General features: G+C 35.3%; 1 protein-coding gene and 1 long non-coding RNA gene across 2 annotated transcripts; both read left to right on the top strand.

The window, feature by feature from the left end:
* Positions 1 to 6570: 6570 nt before the first annotated feature.
* LOC107021372 lies at positions 6571 to 7116 on the top strand. The gene has a single exon (XM_015222021.1). The coding sequence runs from the start codon at positions 6571 to 6573 to the stop codon at positions 7114 to 7116; it is 546 nt and encodes a 181-aa protein (XP_015077507.1).
* A 9282-nt stretch (positions 7117 to 16398) lies between these two features.
* Positions 16399 to 17874, top strand: LOC107027942. Its single transcript, XR_001457780.2, has 2 exons — positions 16399 to 16661; positions 17545 to 17874. It is a non-coding gene; the product is annotated as an uncharacterized LOC107027942 (long non-coding RNA).
* The last annotated feature ends 422 nt before the right edge of the window (positions 17875 to 18296 follow it).

The following is an 18296-nucleotide window of genomic DNA, read 5'->3' as shown; positions in this document are numbered from 1 at the left end:
AAATTGTAGGTGTATGGCATGAGAAAGAACTCATTTACTCACCGTGATAAGATTACATTTATAGAAGAACATAATTTTTGAAGAGGATCTTGATTGAGAAGCTTGAAATCTTAGATTTAGCTTTATTTGAGGTCTACTCTAAGTTTTTGGAGTTGAGAGTGTAGAATATGATATAGTACCATGATATACTCCCTCAATTATAGTTAGAACGTTGCAATTAGGCTTAGGAAAATAATGAAATGACATAAATACCTTAAAAGAAACTCTTACTAGATCAAGTCCTCCATGACTGGTGGAATGACCTACGACTTGTAGAGTCCCTTAATGGAACTCAGACAATCATTCCATGTTTCAACTTCTCATAACTAGCCAATATTATGAATTGTGGCATGGTTTATGACTCATGAAGTGCATCCATGGAATTTAGGCTTAATATTCTTCTTTGCTTTAGTTTTAGGAGCACAATATATGGCTCGTGGATGCTCAGGTGGAACCTGGTACTAGAGTTTCTGGTTGGTTGTTCTTTATTAAGTGCTAAGTATTCATAGCTTTAAAATTTAAAGTGTTAAAGTATCCCCTTCGAAACCACTCATCCTCCAATGATGGTCAAACTAGGGTAAACAACTCATCAGACTAACTTTTTCTAATAAACTCACTATTAAGGTCATAACATTGAATCACCCAAATGGAATAGTCTTAGACAACAAAACCAACATATTAGCAGTCCCGAAGACTTGCTAAGTAACCTAAACACAATTTCTAGAAAAATAAGAATGGTCAACTAGATAATCATCCCAAATTCACGAAAATCAACATACATTAACATATTGAAGCTCAATCTAAGACACAAAAAGTCGTAACTTACCTCAAAGAAGATTGCACGTGCTCCAAATCACTCTCTAGAGCTTTTCCCTTCTTTACAGCCTGCAAACGCTGCCAAGTTATCAAAATAGGATAACAACATTAAGAAGGTCGTTTAGACACCAAAAAACGCATTAAATAAAGATGGACCAAAATTGAAGTCAAAAGAGAATATGTGGGATCCACGCCAGAAATTTTGAAAATGACTTCCTCAAAAGTTCCTGTTTAGCTCACAAAATTTATATCTTAAAATGGGATACGATTTGGGGCTCGAAACAATCCAAAAAAAACTTGCATAAAAAAATTGCATAAAACCACAATTAAAACCACATAAATAAATCTAGGAAGCCCGTTTGAGATGCAATTCACCTCAGACAAAAGGTCTCCGACAATCCCAAACACACCACTAGTCACCCACAAATTTGAATCAACCAAATCGGAGCTCTAATGATTGACTAATTTCCAAATGAAGTTTCAAGAAATAGTTGAAATGTGTATGGTATTGTTTATGAAGAACATATGAAAATAGACATCACGAACACAGGCAGGCAGGCCCACGATCACGAGGACGATATGTCTTGTACTTCATGAATGTGGAGGGCTCTCGCAATCGGAGAAAGAAAATACAAGGGGATCGTGAACACATCATGGATCAGATCCTGCGAACGCTAAATTAAAGAAAAATAAGCCAACCTTTTGTGAACGTTGCCTAGCCCATGTGATTGTGGAGGCCATCTGACTTGACCTTTGCAAACACTGCCAAGGGCCTCTCGAACGCAAAGGGCACGGAGGCCAATAACAGGGGATGCACATTAGCTAGTTTAGTCAAGGTCCTAAATCTCTTACGATGTGCTTGAGATTCGCTCGGAATCCATGCATGTAAACAAAATATGCTACCCCATTAAATTCGACATTCCAGAATCAATGAAAAAGTCCAAACTTCGAAACGAGACCTTCTTGATAAAAAGAGGGTCGCACACCCAAGCTCCATTTTAATTCATAATCTAAGAGGGGACTTAGAATCAGCTCGGTAGCCTTGAGATATACACGAAGGATCATTCTAGACCAAACTCGACATTCCAGAGCTAAACAAACTATTAGAATTTAATTCCGAGGCCATTTTCTTAATTTTTAACTGAAGCAAAGCATTCAAAATTCTAAAGCTCCAAAACATGGAAACTTGCACAAAAACAAAAAAACAATTAAATTATCAAGTCGTCGGTTCCAACAAGTCATAAATGACTTTATGTCTCTACAGGAATGATCTAAATGATGAAACAAATGCATTTATACAAAAATGACTTGGAGGGTCATTACAAAAATATATAAAAATATTCTTTCTACCACCACCCTACTCTTACCCCCACCCACATATCTTTTTCTTCTTCACATGAACCTCTATCTAGTTCTTCTTTATTTTCTTATTCTTCATTATTTTCATACCCGATTTCCATCTACCCCACAACATCTCCACCTGAATCATCTCCTCTTCAAATCATCATATCTGATTTTAATGCTTATCCAATTTCACCATCTCAACTGTAGTTAATTTTTCTTTTTGACTTTGTTGTTGGTTGATAAAACTAATGATTGAGTTTAAAAATAAAATATAATGATGGATTTGTTGGTGACGGGTGGAAATAAGTGGAAATTGAAGGTGGAAACTAAGAAAAAATCTGACAATGGTAGTGGTGAAACTTGGTGGTGGGTTTGTACCTTTCATGATGATAATGTTATTTAGTGATGAGTTTGTTTATGGGTGTTGAATTTGTGGTGAACTTTTATCATTTTTTGTGGGGAAAATGGTGGATTTGAATGTAGGTGCTGAGATATCAAGCGTCTATTTTGATTTTAATGGTGAAATATATAGGATTTGATACTAATATGGTGGAGTGATAGTAGTTCCATATTGGTGTTCATTGAAGAAGAAACAATTGAATAACATGGGGAATTTTATTATAAATCTGACATGTTAATGTGGTAGCAAGACGCCATTGATATACGTGACACAAGTGTGATACACCTCTCTTTGTGCGAGTGGTGCTATATATCTCATGGGTAAATAAATTCAGTTTTTAGTAGTACAAATGTTAATAGATTGTCTTGATAGTTTAAACATGTAATTGATTTTTTGAGACATGTTTAATGTAACACTCCAGAAATGCCAGAGCTTCATCTATTAAATAATGTTCAAAATGATATTTCCAGACCTATATTAATGTAATGATTTCATTTGGAAAAGGTTAGAGCCAAAACAACAAAGAAAGACCTTGACGTCTGGAAACTAGCTAATTTGAACTAGTTGACGTTCCTATGTTTAATGAACGTTTCGACGTGTCAAATGAAATCTTAAATTAGTAAAAAGACATTGTATAGGTAGTATGTAGTACCAAGGTTCCAAACGTCTAGTAATGGCACCCCGAGGATCCTTGGGAAGGACCCATACTTGGGCCAGTAGGCTGCCAAAGCAGCCTACAAGCAGGCAGACTGGAGGGGCTGCTGCGCGACGCACAACTCAGACGCAGTGAACTACCTCAAGATTTGAGAGGAAGCCTCGCAACGTGAGTCTGTCACGTGGCACACTGCCTCAACAAAGAATCGGATTGGCTGCGCGCAGCCACTTCCCAGATTCGTTAAAGTCGTATTTTTGGTAATTTAACTTCACAAAAAGACCCATTTAAGTGAAGGGTCTTTTGTATATTTTTTGGGACAGCTATATATTGAATTTAGGTCAGTTTCAGATCACTTTTTAACCACTTAAACCAAATCAAACGAATTTCTCCCATCTCCCTCAGGAACTCTCTCTTTTCCAAACTCTATTGAAGAACAAGAAGAGATTAAGGAAGAAGATGAAGACTTCAAGTTTTTCAATCCTAAATCGTGGATTATTCTTCAATAAGGTATGGTTTTTTCACTCTTACGATTCCTTTCCCCAAGAGGTCCTTTCAAAGATGATTTTCAATAATTCAACTCCTACAGTTTTTACTCTACAAAACGGGTTTTCTTCCTAACTCTAAATTTATGACTATCGATGGAAAATAATGGTTTTCTATGGTTGATTTAGTATATTTTGTCGAATGTTTGACTTGTAATACTTGAATTTCGTGTGAAGCATGTCCCCTATCAAATTAATGGTTTTGAATGGGGCATACCTACTACTTGATTACACGTAATTGTAGGGATTGGGACTATGACTTTAATGAACTCCTAAATGACGCTTTCCCTTATTGTACTTTATGAATTAGTCTTTTTTATGAGTTGAAGAGTTATTATTTATTATCCTATTGAGTATTTCAGTACGTTGTTGGATGGTTGTTGTATATTGAATATAATTTCTTGATAAGGATCTTGGAAGCAAGAGGTAAGTCTTCTAAAATATTGATTACTCTATGATGTTTATGTTAGCCTATAAAAGATGTTACAATGCTAATGAAGTATGTATGATGATGATATGCATATATGTTAGGCTATGAATATGTTAAATTCTGAGATCATGATAAGAGTAAGATAATGCAAGTTTAAAATATTCTCTTGTATGTTTAACACAAGATTATTTATGATATGTTAATCTCACAAACGAAGGGTTACGATGAAAGGAAATTCTCATATAATCCTAAAGAGCTTATGATCAAGTTTATAAAGGAGTTCATCTCCTATGAATTATGATAACATTATAAATAAATGATAACTTAAAGGTTAGTAAAAAAGGGATTTAAGCTTAGCACCGATGGACTAGATATGAGATGTGTCCCTTCCCTAGTTGGAAGGTACGTTCACAATGACTCTCATGAGATAGAGGTTGCCATGTAATGTGGAACTACGGGTCTATAATACATCTCCTAGTTCTTGAACTATGCTACACCATAGGATACTAGCTAGTGGAGCCACCTAGAAAGCTATGTCATATTTGGTTCTACATTGGCCGGTAGACCACCTTCTTTCCCTATGGGATTTTATGACACCGGATTCCACGTTTAACTCACATGGTCTATGTCGGTTAAGGATAATGTTCCCTCAGGTAAAATGAAAGACAAGTAAATATGCATTGACTAGGGTGACATGAGGAGTCTACCTAGTATAGGTAAAGGTATGGGACTCTACCTAGACATTGCACAAGTTGACTCTAAAGGAAGTCCTAGGAGATTGTTCTTTTATAATATGATAACATGAAAGGTTTGATGCTTATGATATATGACATTACTCTTATATGATGTTGGTTATGTTGATGAACATGTAATTGGTCTATATTTCTATATGATATGATGACTACTATGTTACAAGTTATATAAAGGAAAGCTTTACTTATGGTCTCCTATCTTGTCTACTGGTTGTGTGGGTTATGGGGATTCACATGACCATTGCACTTATAGGTTGGGGATGGGATCATTTGTAAGTGTTTTATACGTATATTTTTATGATCTATTGAATAGGAAATGTTAACATGACTCGATAATAATATGCCTTTGATTATGACCATGCTTTATGTTGATGGAATCATTAATTTGTATATGTTCTATGGTATGTACATTGAAGTTTTTCAAAAGACTTAGCATGCTTTCTAAGAAATGATCTTTTTCATGCATGTCCTTAAAAGTTATGTGCATATACCCATACTTAGTACATGTGGCATACTAACCCCATTACCTTATATTACTACAAATGTAGGGTCCGACCATTCAAGATTATGAAGGTCGATGAAGAAGCTTGGAACTCTTTCTCCAAGTGTTAGTAGGTCCTCATGTTAGGGGATGCTATCTTTTCGTATTCTAAATTATGAAGACTTTAGTAGTTATTAAGAATACTTCTCATTCCGTTTTATGTTCTTTAGATTCTTCTGTATTAAGGCCTATATGGCGTATTGACTTTTTATTGGCTAAGTCCAAATTCGTACTCTTTAGATGGTTTTTATATGAGAGAAATTTTAGACTATTGCTATGTATGTTTTCATGATTCTTAAGTATGAAGTCTAAGTATACTTCACATAGTACTAAAAGGTTTTAATTTTTTTGCAATTTTAAATGATGATATGTTATGAATAATGCTAAAGGCTTGTTAGAGTCCTTTGAGAGGACGACGACGCCCGTCGCATCTGGGGGTGCTCCCCGGATATGACAAACTTGGTATCAGAGCAAGAGGTTAAATATACTTAGGTTCAGTTTCTCATTAAAGCGCGTTATATTGTGTCTTGTTCATGGTTGTGAAGCGCGGTGCAATTATGGATGAGAGACTATGTGATGACTACGAAACTTCTCTTTTCTTGATAATCTTATGTCGTGCCTCTAGAGTTTTGAAACTATGTGTCTTTTAACATTTAATCCCTTTATTGTAGTTATAGGCGATTAACACAAGAAGGATAGTCGCTAGAAGAGTAGGAGATTAGATTGTGAATGTGGGAGCTAATCCCAAGGCAATCAAATTCCTCCTCAAGTGCAAGCTGCTGCAAATGAGCAAGTTCCAATTGATCCTCCAACCATGACGGATGGTGAGGTGAGTGTAGTCCTATTCCAAATGGCCAAGCCATCACCACTCAAGCTCAAGCCATTACGGCACAAACTAATAGGGAGGTTTTACCTCGAGAGAACCAATAGCTAGTACTATGGCTAGCAATTTGAGATATTTTACAAGGATGAATCCTCCTATGTTCTTTGGATCAAGATTTGGTGAAGACCCGAAGACTTCCGTGATGAGGTCTATAAGATCTTGTTAGCTATGGGGGTAAGTACTACTGAAAATGCTGAGCTTGCTGCCTATCAACTCAAGGATGTGGCTCAGACATGGTACAGTCAGTCGATGGACAGTAGGGCTTTAGGAGGTGGTCTCGTGACTTTGGAGATCTTCAAAAAGGCATTTCTTGACAGATTCTTCCCAAGGGATCAAAGGGAAGATAAGGTAGAGTTGTTCATTAACTTTCGTCTAGGAGGTATGAGTGTTAAAAGATACTCCTTAAAGTTCATTAAGCTGACCATATATGCTTCTTCTTTGGTTTCCAATGCTAGCCGTTATGTAACGGGCATGTCTGAAGAGATTGAAGAAGAATGTCGTGCAGCTATGCTTCATGACAATATGGATATTTCTAGGTTGACGGTTCATTCAAAACATGTACAGGAGAGTCGTCTAAGAAAGAGGTACAAAGAAGCTAGGAAGGCAAGGTCTTTTGAAAGTAGTTCTTTTAAGAGTAGACTTGACGTTCAAGACAAGCCTAAGTTCAAGGTTTTCAAACCAAGTCTCTTAAAATTTCTCCAAGAATTGCAATGATAGAGGTTCAAATCCTAAACCTCAAAAGGTGAGAAATGTTGATCGACCATGAGAAAGACCAACTTGTGGCAAGTGTAGTAAGAAACATGTGGGTGAATGCCTTGTTAGAACTAATAGTTTCTATGGTTGTGGAAAAAGTGTCCATATGGTGAAAGATTTTCCTAATGTGAGAAGACAAGGTAAGGGGAATGGCCAAACTCAACCAAGCGTTCTGAGCTCTAAAGCTCCAAAAAAGAACTGTTTCTATGCACTTAAGGCTAGGGATGAACAAGAGAACTCTCCCAACATTGTGACAGGTATGTTACAAGTCTTCTCTATTAATGTTTATGTTTTGCTTGATCCCGGTTCTACCCTTTCTTTTGTTACACCTTCGGTAGCTACGAAGTTTGATATACTTCCCGATGTATTGATTGAACCCTTTTTGGTTTGTACCACAATGGGTGACTTTGTAGTTGCAAAAAGAGTCTTTATGAAATATCCTGTAATGCTGCCCAATAAAGTCACTCTTGTTGATTTGGTAGAACTTGACATGTTTGACTTAGATATCATCTTGGGTATGGATTGGCTTCATGCATGTTTTGCTTCCATAGATTGTGTAACAAGGGTAGTGAAGTTCCAATTTCCAAACGAACCCATTCTAGAGTTGAGGGGGGGGATTCTATGCCAAGAGGTCAAATCATTTCTTGTTTGAAGTCTTGTAAGATGATATTCAAGGGTTTTCTATACCATGTAGTGAAGGTTGAGGATATAGAATGTGAAACTCATTCTACTGAGTCAGTCCCTGTAGTGAGGTAATTCCTAGGAGGTTTTTCCTACTAACCTTCATGTAGTTCCTCTCGAACGGGAAATTGACTTTGTCATTTATTTATTACCGGATACAAATCCTATTTTAGTTCCTCCATATTGGATGGATCCGGTCGAATTGAAAGAGTTAAAGCTCCAACTCAAAGATTTTCTAGACAAGGGTTTCATTCAACCTAGTATTTCCCCATGGGGTGCTCATGTCTTGTTTGTGAAGAAGAAGGATGGGTCCCTTAGGATGTGCATTGATTATCGTCAACTCAGTAAGGTCACCATAAATAAGAAATATCCTCTCCCTCGGATTGATGATCTATTTGATCAACTCCAAGGTGCTAGCTATTTTTCCAAGATTGACTTGAGGTTGGGATATCACCAACTTAGGTTGAGAGGTGAAGATGTTTACAAAACAGCTTTCCAAACTAAATATGGTCACTATGAATTTCTAGTTATGTCTTTTGGGTTAACAAATGCCCTGGCGGCGTTTATGGACTTAATGAATAGAGTTTTTCGAGATTACCTCGACTCATTTGTGATTGTGTTCATTGATGATATTTTGATATACTCAAACAATGAAAATGAAAATGAGAGTCACTTGAGTTTGGCCTTGCAAGTCCTCAAAGAACACCAACTTTATGCCAAATTTAGTAAGTGTGAATTTTGGTTGAGGTCGTTTGCTTTTCTTGGCCATGTTATCTCTGGTGAGGGTGAAGTGATCGATTCGATTAAGATAGATGCGGTAGTCTAGACCTTTGACTCCCACCTACATAAGAAGCTTATTGGGTCTAGATGGGTACTATAGAAGGTTCATTGATGGATTTTTGTCCATTGCTTCTCTTCTGACAACCTTGACTCAAAAGAAGGTGAAGTTTGAGTGGGCGGAAGCTTGTGAAAAAAGTTTTCAAGAGTTAAAAGATAATCTTACCTCCGCTCCGATGTTGACCTTACCGAAGGGTAATTAAGGCTTTGTAGTGTATTGTGATGCTTCCCGAGTGGGCTTGGGATGTGTTCTCATGCAACATTGCAAGATGATTGTTTATGCTTCTAGGCAACTCAAAATTCTTAAGAAGAATTATCCAACTCATGATCTTGAGTTAGATGCTGTAGTTTTTTCCTTGAAAATATGGAGACATTACTTGTATGGTGTGCATGTTGATGTATTTAATGACCATAAAAGTCTTCAATATGTGTTTACAGAAAAAAAGTTAAATCTCGGACAGAGAAGATGGTTAGAATTGTTAAAGGATTACGACATGAGTGTCCTTTACCACCCTGGCAAGGCCAATATGGTTGCAGTGCTTTGAGTCGTATATCTATGGGTTGTGTGTCTCATGTGGAAGAAGATAAGAAAGAACTTGTGAAAGATGTTCATAGGTTGGCTCGATTAGGTGTGCGGTTAGACGATTCTCCAAATGGTGGTTTCATGGTCCATCATAACTCCGACTCATCATTAGTGGTGGAGGTCAAAAATCTAAGCAGCATCTTGATCCACTATTGATGGAGTTGAAGGAATCGAAACTTGGTAAGCTCAATGAGTCATTCTCCCAAGGGTGGATGGTGTTCTTAGGTACCAAGGGAGATTATGTGTACCGGATGTTGAGGATTTGAGATATCGAATTCTAGAAGAAGCACATGGTTCTCGTTATTCTATACATCTGGGTGACACAAAAATGTATCATGACCTTAGAGAGGTCTATTGGAGGGACGATTTAAAGAGGGACATAGTAGAGTTTTTTGCCAAGTGTCCAAATTACCAACAAATTAAAGCTGAGAATCTTAAAGCGGCTGGTTTAACCCAAATCATGGATGTCCCTACTTGGAAGTGGGAAGCCATTAATATGGATTTTGTTGTTGGGTTGCCTCGAACCCGGAGGCAAAATGATTTAATATGGGTTATTTTGGATAGGTTGACCAAATCGTCCCACTTTATTCCTGTTAAGTCTACTTATAATGCCAAAGATTATGCAAGAATCTACATTAATGAGATTGTGAGTCTTTATGGGATTCCTTTATCTATCGTTTCGGATAGGGGTGACCAATTCACTTCTCATTTTTGGAAAGTTTATCAAAAGAGTTAAGATACTCAAGTGAATCTTAGCACTGCTTTTCATCCTCAGACAGATGGCCAAGCGGAACGTACCATTAAGACCCTTGAAGATGGGATGATCATCTATCTTTGATTGAGTTTTCCTACAACAATAGCTACCATTCGAGCATCTCCATGGCACCTTTTGAAGCTTTTTATGGTAGAAGATATAGGTCTCGGGTTGGATTATTTGAGGTTGGTGAGTCATTAGTCCTTGGTCCAGAGATTATCTATGAGGCTATAGAGAAAGTTCGAATCATAAGAGATAGATTGAAGACAGCCTATAGTCAGTAAAAGTCTTATGCCGACAATAGAAGAAGAGATCTTGAATTTGAACTAGGTGATATGTCTATTTGAAGATTTCACCTATGAAAGGGGTGATGAGATTCGCTAGAAACGGGAAGTTAAGTCCCCAGTATGTTGGTCCTTATGAGGTTTTACAACGGGTTGGAAAAGTTTACTATGAACTGAAACTACCTAATGAACTAGCTTCGGTTCATCTGATGTTTCATGTTTCCATGCTCAAGAAATGCATAGGCGACCCGATGTATATTCTGCCTATTGAAGGTTTAGGGGTGGATGAGAACCTCTCTTATGAAGAGGTTTCGGTTGAAATCCTAGATCGCCAAGTGAAAAAGTTGAGAAACAAAGAGGTTGCCTCCATAAAAGTTCTATGGAGGAACCATCTTGTTGAGGGAGCAACATGGGAGGCCAAAGCCGACATGAAGTCCCACTACCCTTATATTTTTACTCCTCGAGGTTAGACATTCCTCTTGGTAAAGATTTTAATGAATAATCATGAATTTGACTTGTTTCTGAATAGGTGCATGTTTTGGTAAAACTTGTACCAACTAGAGTTTTACGAAAATGCTTTCATACTCTATTCTTGCACTTATATGAAATATGTATGCATTTTGTCTTCTTGAGATTTTGTTGTTTTATTGTTGTCTTGAGAAGAATGATAACAAGTATCTCCTTGATGTATTTTGAGCTTATGATGAGAATGAAGTTCCTCACTATGTGTTATGAATATGGAGCTATTATATGTTGTGCATCATAAATTGAGTGTTATGTGTGATGTTGTGATATGTGTTGAAAGGAGTTGTGAAGTACTCCTATGAGTTGTGAATCATTATGATTTTATGTTGTTGTTGGTTGGACTGCTAGTATTGATTATATCCTTACCCTGCAAAAAGATTTTAGTGTCATTAGGGGACCAATATTCCTAGGGGGGGATAATGTAACACTCCTGAAATTTCATGACTTAGACTAGCGATTAATCTATTAAATAATTTTCAAAATAATATTTCAAGACCTATATTAATGTAATAAATTCATTTGGAAAAGGTTAGATCCAAAACGACAAAGAAAGACATTGACATCGGGAAACTAGCTAATTTGAACTAGTTAACGTCCCTATGATTGGTAAAGGTTTTGAAGTGTCAAATGAAGTATTAAATTCGTAAAAAGACTTTGTATAGGTATTATATAGTACCAAGGGTCCAAACATCCAATAACGTCACCCCAAGGACCACCTAAAAGGTCCTTGGGAAGGACCCAAACTTGGGCGAGCAGACAGATTGGAGGGGCTATTGCACGACGTGCAGCCCACATGCAGTGTACTGCCTCAATATTTGAGAGGCAGCCTATCGTCGCGAGTCTGTCACGAGGCACACTGCCTCGACCCAAAATTTCAGAAAAAGAATTTAAATTAGCCCCGCTATGCGCAGCCACTTCCCAGATTTGTTAAAGTTGTATTTTTGATAATTTAACTTCACAAAAATATTTATTTAAGTGAAGGGTCTTTTATGTATTTTGTGAGAAGACTATATATTGAATTTAGGTCAGTTTGAGATCACTTTTTAAACACTTAAACCAAATCAAACGAATTTCTCCCATCTCCCTCAGGAACTCTCTCTTTTCCAAACTCTATTGAAGAACAAGAAGAGCTTAAGGAAGAAGATGAAGACTTCAAGTTTTTCAATCCTAAATCGTGGATTATTCGTCAATAAGGTATGGTTTTTTTACTCTTAGGATTCCTTTCCCCAAGAGGACTTTTCAAAGATATTTTTCAATAATTCAACTCCTAGGGTTTTTACTCTACAAAACGGGTTTTCTTCCTAACTCTAAATTTAAGACTATCGATGGAAAATAATGGTTTTCTATGGTTGATTTAGTATATTTTGTCGAATGTTTGACGTGTAATACTTGAATTTTGTGTGAAGCATGTCCCTGTCAAACTCATGGTTTCGAATGGGGTATGCCTACTAGTTGATAACATGTAATTGTTGGGATTGGTACTATGACTTGAATGAACTCCTAAATGACCATTTCCCTTATTCTACTTTACGAACTAATCTTGCTTGTAAGTTGAAGAGTTAGTATTGATTATGCTATTGAGTTTTTCACTACGTTGCTGGATGGTTGTTGTATATTGAATATAAGTTGTTGAATAAGGATCTTGGAAGCAAGAGGTAAGTCTTCTAAAATCGTGATTACTCTATGATGTTTATGTTTGTCTATAAATGATGTTACAATGTTAATGAAGATTGTATGATGTTGCAATGCATATATGTTGGGCTATGAATATGTTAAATTGTGAGATCATAATAAGAATATGATAATGCAAGTTTATGATATTCTCTTGTATGCTTTACACAAGATGATTTATGATATGTTAATCTCACAAACGAAGGGTTACGATGAAAGGAAATTCTCATCTAATCCTAAAGAGCTTATGATCATATTTATACAAAGATTTAATCTGATATGACTTATAATAACATTTATGAATAAATGATGACTTAAAGGCTAATCAAAAGGGACTTTAGCTTAGCACCAATGAACTAGATATGAGAGGTGTCCCTTCCCTAGTGGAAGTAGGTTCACACTGACTCTCGTGAGTTAGAGGCTTTCATGTAATGTGGAACTATGGTCTCTAATACATCTCCTAGTTCTTGAATTATGTTTCCACCATAGGATACTAGCTAGTGGATCCGCCTAGAAAGCTATGTCATGTTTGGTTCTACTTTGGCCGTAGACCACCTTCTTTCAGTGTGGAGTTTTATGACATCGGATTCCATATTTAGCTCACATGGTCTATGTTGGTTAAGGCGAATGTTCCCTCAAGTAAAATAAAAGACAAGTAAATGGACATTGACTAGGGTGACTTGAGGAGTCTACTTAGTATAGGTAGGGGATAGGGCTCTACCTAGACATTGCACAACTTGACTCTAAGGGAAGTCCTAAGAGATTGTTCTTATGTAATATGATGACATGAAAGGTATGATGCTTATGATATATGATGTTACTGTTATATGATGTTGGTTAATTTGATGAACATGTTATTAGACTATATTGTTATATGATATGATGACTACTATGTTACAAGTTATATGAAGCAAAGTTTTACTTATTGTCTCCTATCTTGTCTACTGGGTTATGTGGGGTTATGGGGCTTTACATGACCATTGCACTTGTAGGTTGAGGATGGGATCATTTGTAAGTGTTTTGTATTTTATGTTTATATAATCTATTGAATATGAAATGTTAACATGACTCTATGATAGTATGCCTTTGATTATGACCATGCTTTATGTTGATGGAATCCTTAATTTGTATATATTCTATGGTATGTGCATTGAAGTTTTTCAAATGACTTAGCATGCTTTCTAAGAAATGATCTTTTTCATGCATGTCCTTAAATGTTATGTGTATATACCCATAATTAGCACATGTGGCGTACTAAGTCATTACCTTATATTACTACAAATGTAGGGTCCGGGCATTGAAGATTGTGAAGGTCGATTGAAGAAGTTTGGAACTCTTTCTCCAAGTGTTGGTAGGTCCTCATGTTCGGGGATGCTATCTTTTTGTATCCTAGCTTATAAATTATGCGTCTCATAATTTTTTAAACTGAGCATATATTATTGGACAACTATATTTGAATTTTTAACCAAACTAAGCCATTATATAAAACAATTTACCAAAGTAATACATTTTTCTTAAATTTTACAAAACTAGTATAAACGTATTTCACGGTAACGTTTTAGGGTATATTTTTAAAAAAAAAACTAACAGCATTAGGTTGATATACGTTACTGTAAGTAACGTTTTACTCCTAAAACGTTATTTTCAGTAACGTTTTACTCCTAAAACGTTACTATGAAGTAAAACGTTACTGTGAGTAACGTATATCAATTTGACGCCATCAACTTTTAAAAAATAAAATATATCCTAAAACGTTACTGTGGAATACGTTTATACTAGTTTTGTAAAATTTTAGAAAAACATATTATTTTGGTGAATGGCTTTATATAATAACTTAGTTTTGTTAAAACCTCAACTATATTTAATATGATAAACAACTATTGTTTGATGGAGGATAGGGAGTACAGGAGAGACATAAAGGTGATCGTTGGTGTTACAAATTAAATTAATAGGTGTAGAAGCAGAATTGACGTATTTCTAATGCCTTGCATCTTTGAGGTCATCATTTTCTTTTAGACGTCCTTTTCTGAAATATTTTCTTCTTTTAACGTCATTTTCTTACAATCTATTTTTTTTGTTTTGCCTTTTCGAGGGACTGTAAGGATATGCATGCACGTGACCAAGTGAACGGCTACTGCATGAACTGTGAGTGTGACCTAAGATTTTGATATAGTTAATACCATAACTAAAAGACATTTAATTAGTTTCTAATTAGCCTCCTACCACCCTATGATCCTACAATCTCTTTTTAAGTAGTATATCTATTAGTTTAATTAAATTAACTGGAGATAACAAATAGTAGGAGAGAAAAAAGTAACCATTCAAATAAGGAGTAAATAATTTCATGACTAGATATTTTAAATTGGAACCGTAAAAAGAAAAACAACTACTTGCACCTCTAAACTTCCACAAATAGGAGTCATGAATGTAAATCAAACTACCATGTGCTATCCTTCTAAAATTAACTTATCCTCTCCAACAGCATTACACCATCAACTTGAAATTGCCTATAACGTGTAATTCATTATAATAATTTAAGATCGAACAAATTTTTTATTCTTAAGTTCGTCAATAAATTTTATTAAATTTTCGAACCATGAGCATCTAAAAATATGATCATAGAATAGTTGAGCAACTAAAAATATGATCATAGAATAGTTTATCAGACACATTCAATTTGTATTTTAGAAAAACTTCTACACGTATACTCAAGTACTTATTACATGAATAAGTTGAATAACCACTAATCAAAATGTGTCATCCCTTACAGTTATACATACATACATATATATATATATATATATATATATATATACATGTCTCTGTGTGTGTGTGTGTGTTTATGAAATAAAAGTATAAGACTAAGTATCCTCATATATGAAGCGTTTATGTATACTCGATATAAATATTATGTGTATGTAAAGGTCTATGTAAACCTCAATGTAGAAGTAATGAAAAAGTTTTTAAAATATCTGCATTTTAACCTAAAAATGTAATGATGTAAGCTAAGAGGCTAGTCTTATTCTTCAAAGAGGTTACTTCTAGGGGTGCTCCCCGAATGTGACACATTAAGACCAACATTATGCACATACAACAAGACCACTTCATATAGGATCATACCATGCATTTCATCACAACAAGTAGACAAATACCACAAGGTCATGCATAAGGAACATAAACATAGTCACGTTCATTGGAACACCTCCCTAGGACTTTCCTCAAGAGTCACTTGTGCAATGCATAGGTGAAGTACCATACCCCCACCTACACTAAGAAACTACCCTTAGGTTATACTAGTTAGGGTCCTCACTTTACTTCCTTTGTCCATTTTACTTTAGGGAAACTATAGACTTAACCGACACTAAGACCATGGGTGCTACATGGAATTTGGTGTTGTAGAGCCTTACACCAAGGGAAGGTGTTCATACCTAGCCAAGGTATAACATTAACACATGCTAGCATACTAAGTGAATTCNAAATATTAATTTTTGAAAATTGAGACAGAAGTATCTAAAAAAAATAGTTTATTATGTGTTTGATTGGATCATACCTTAATTAGTTCAGCTTTTGGAATGAAATATATGTACAAATTTGAGAGTCCCTCAATATATATTGTTATTTAAATTGGGTAAGTTAAATATTGTAAAAATTCTTTGCAGCAAATTGTATAATAATTAATATGTAGAGTAGTTATTATATATTTAAAATAGGGTAAGTTAGGATGCTCAAAATTTGAGGAAATGGAGGGCAAAGGAACCTTATCCTTTGACATAAATAAATCTGGGTCCATTTCATCGAGCTGTCTTCATCACGTAAGGTCCTCCATTTGGGACATGGAAAAAAATAATTAATTTTGTGTGTGTATATATATATACACACACATACATAACATAAATGTTCATCATATCAAAAAATATAGTGCTGTTGAGAGCGTAAAAATCAGGATCATGAAATGGCCTTGCATGTTGGTTCAGGAAGAAAGAGTTGCAGCCAAGGATGACTTGCCGACTTTTGTATTACTCTTCATATATATATATATATATGTATATATGGAAATTACATTAAACTTGGAAGAGAAAGTTGGCAAGTGGTCCTTGGCTACATCTTTCTTTCTGCCCCTCATGCCAGGTCTTTCCTGTACATCATTATTAATTCCTTCTACAAAACCATGGTAATTACTAATTTCCACTTTTCTCTATATACACTTCTAATTAGTACATGATTATATTAAACATGCATGTTTCCTCTCATCTTATTCATCCTTTATACCCCATATATGTTTTGTTTAACTATCATTTTTTCCCTTCAAAACATACGCACTGATAGGAAACATGTTCTTGAAACATAATATCACAAACTATTACTCTCTTCGTTTAAAAAAGAATGATTTGTTTTGATTTGGTACGGAGTTTAAAAAAAAAAGAAGACTTTTTAATCCTGTGGTTCTAAACTAAAGTTATGTCAAATGTACCAAAATGTTCTTTAATCTTGTGATATTAAACATGCTACGTGAAAAGTTAAAATTAAAGTATTGCCAAAAAAGGAAAAGGATTATTCTTTTTTAAATGGAGGGAGTAATTAATTCTATAGTCATATGTGCTAAAAAGTGAGGGACTATATATATATTCCTCCCTGTAGCAGCATGGGCGGAGCTTGGAAACTAGTTACCACAACGTTTGTTGAAAAATTACATTATATATTTAACGTTAAAATTACTCTCTACGCCATTGACATCTTTTGGATTTCGAGATTCAAATAAGTCTATCTTTGACTATAAAAGTTTTTATATAATATCTTTTAAATATTATGTATTGTCAGTTATTGTATCTTATAATACTTTTTAGATAATTTATAAATATACAAATTTCATTTGAAAATTTCATGCATAATTTAATTCAAACAAACTGTTTTGACTCTCAAAAACAAAACTGAAACAGAGGGATTATATTTATGTATATATATAGTATATTTTGGAATTCCTTGGCTTCTTCATGTATTTATGTCTTTAGATTTGAATCCGCTCGATGAAAAGTTGTGGTTCCGCTGTGCTGTAGGTGTGACTTAAGCATACATATGGTGTTCCTTCGCAGTTCCCAGATCAAGTAGTAGGGACGAACATTCAGAAATTAAATGTGATATCTTTGTGTGTTGACTGCGTGAAACAACATGAGTAAGTTGTATTTTTCGGTACAAAATGCTTTCATTAGAGTTGAGTCAAACTTTATGAACTTATAAGATCGATTTGTTCTTAATTTCATAGTTTTCAAACTTTGGATATTTACACATGCATGTACAAAAGTAATTAAAAGATGTAGTCGTAGTAGTTCGTTAGATTCATATAAAATATATGATACATGTTTTCAATAATGAGTATGATTGGTATATATGGCAAAGACACAAGTGTGGTCTCAAAGGGGATGCACGTGCACCCGTTAACTTTCGAAAAAATCATGTATATATATGTATATATATTTTGAAAAACAGGTAGAAATTAGGATATACTTGCCGGTAGGGCCGGCAAGGGGACGGGGAAGGGGACTGGGGGACGGGACGAAAGGGGACGGGATGGGACGGGGGACGGGGAGAGGGGATTTGACACAGGACCGGGATTGGGGGGACGAAAATAGGTCCCATCCCGTCCCACTATATATACGGGATGGGATGGAATTTGGGGGGACGGGACGGGACGGCATGGGACAGGGGATTCTTTTTTTAAAATATTTATATATTTTTATTGAAATTATACGTCTTTAGCTAATAAATTTTAAATTTAATTTTTGATTTTCAAATATCAAAATAGATTTTC

This window comes from Solanum pennellii, chromosome 1, assembly GCF_001406875.1.
Source record: "Solanum pennellii chromosome 1, SPENNV200".
Taxonomy (NCBI): domain Eukaryota; kingdom Viridiplantae; phylum Streptophyta; class Magnoliopsida; order Solanales; family Solanaceae; genus Solanum; species Solanum pennellii.
Note: the sequence above shows the minus strand (reverse complement) of the source record. Positions and strands in the feature narration are given on the sequence as shown.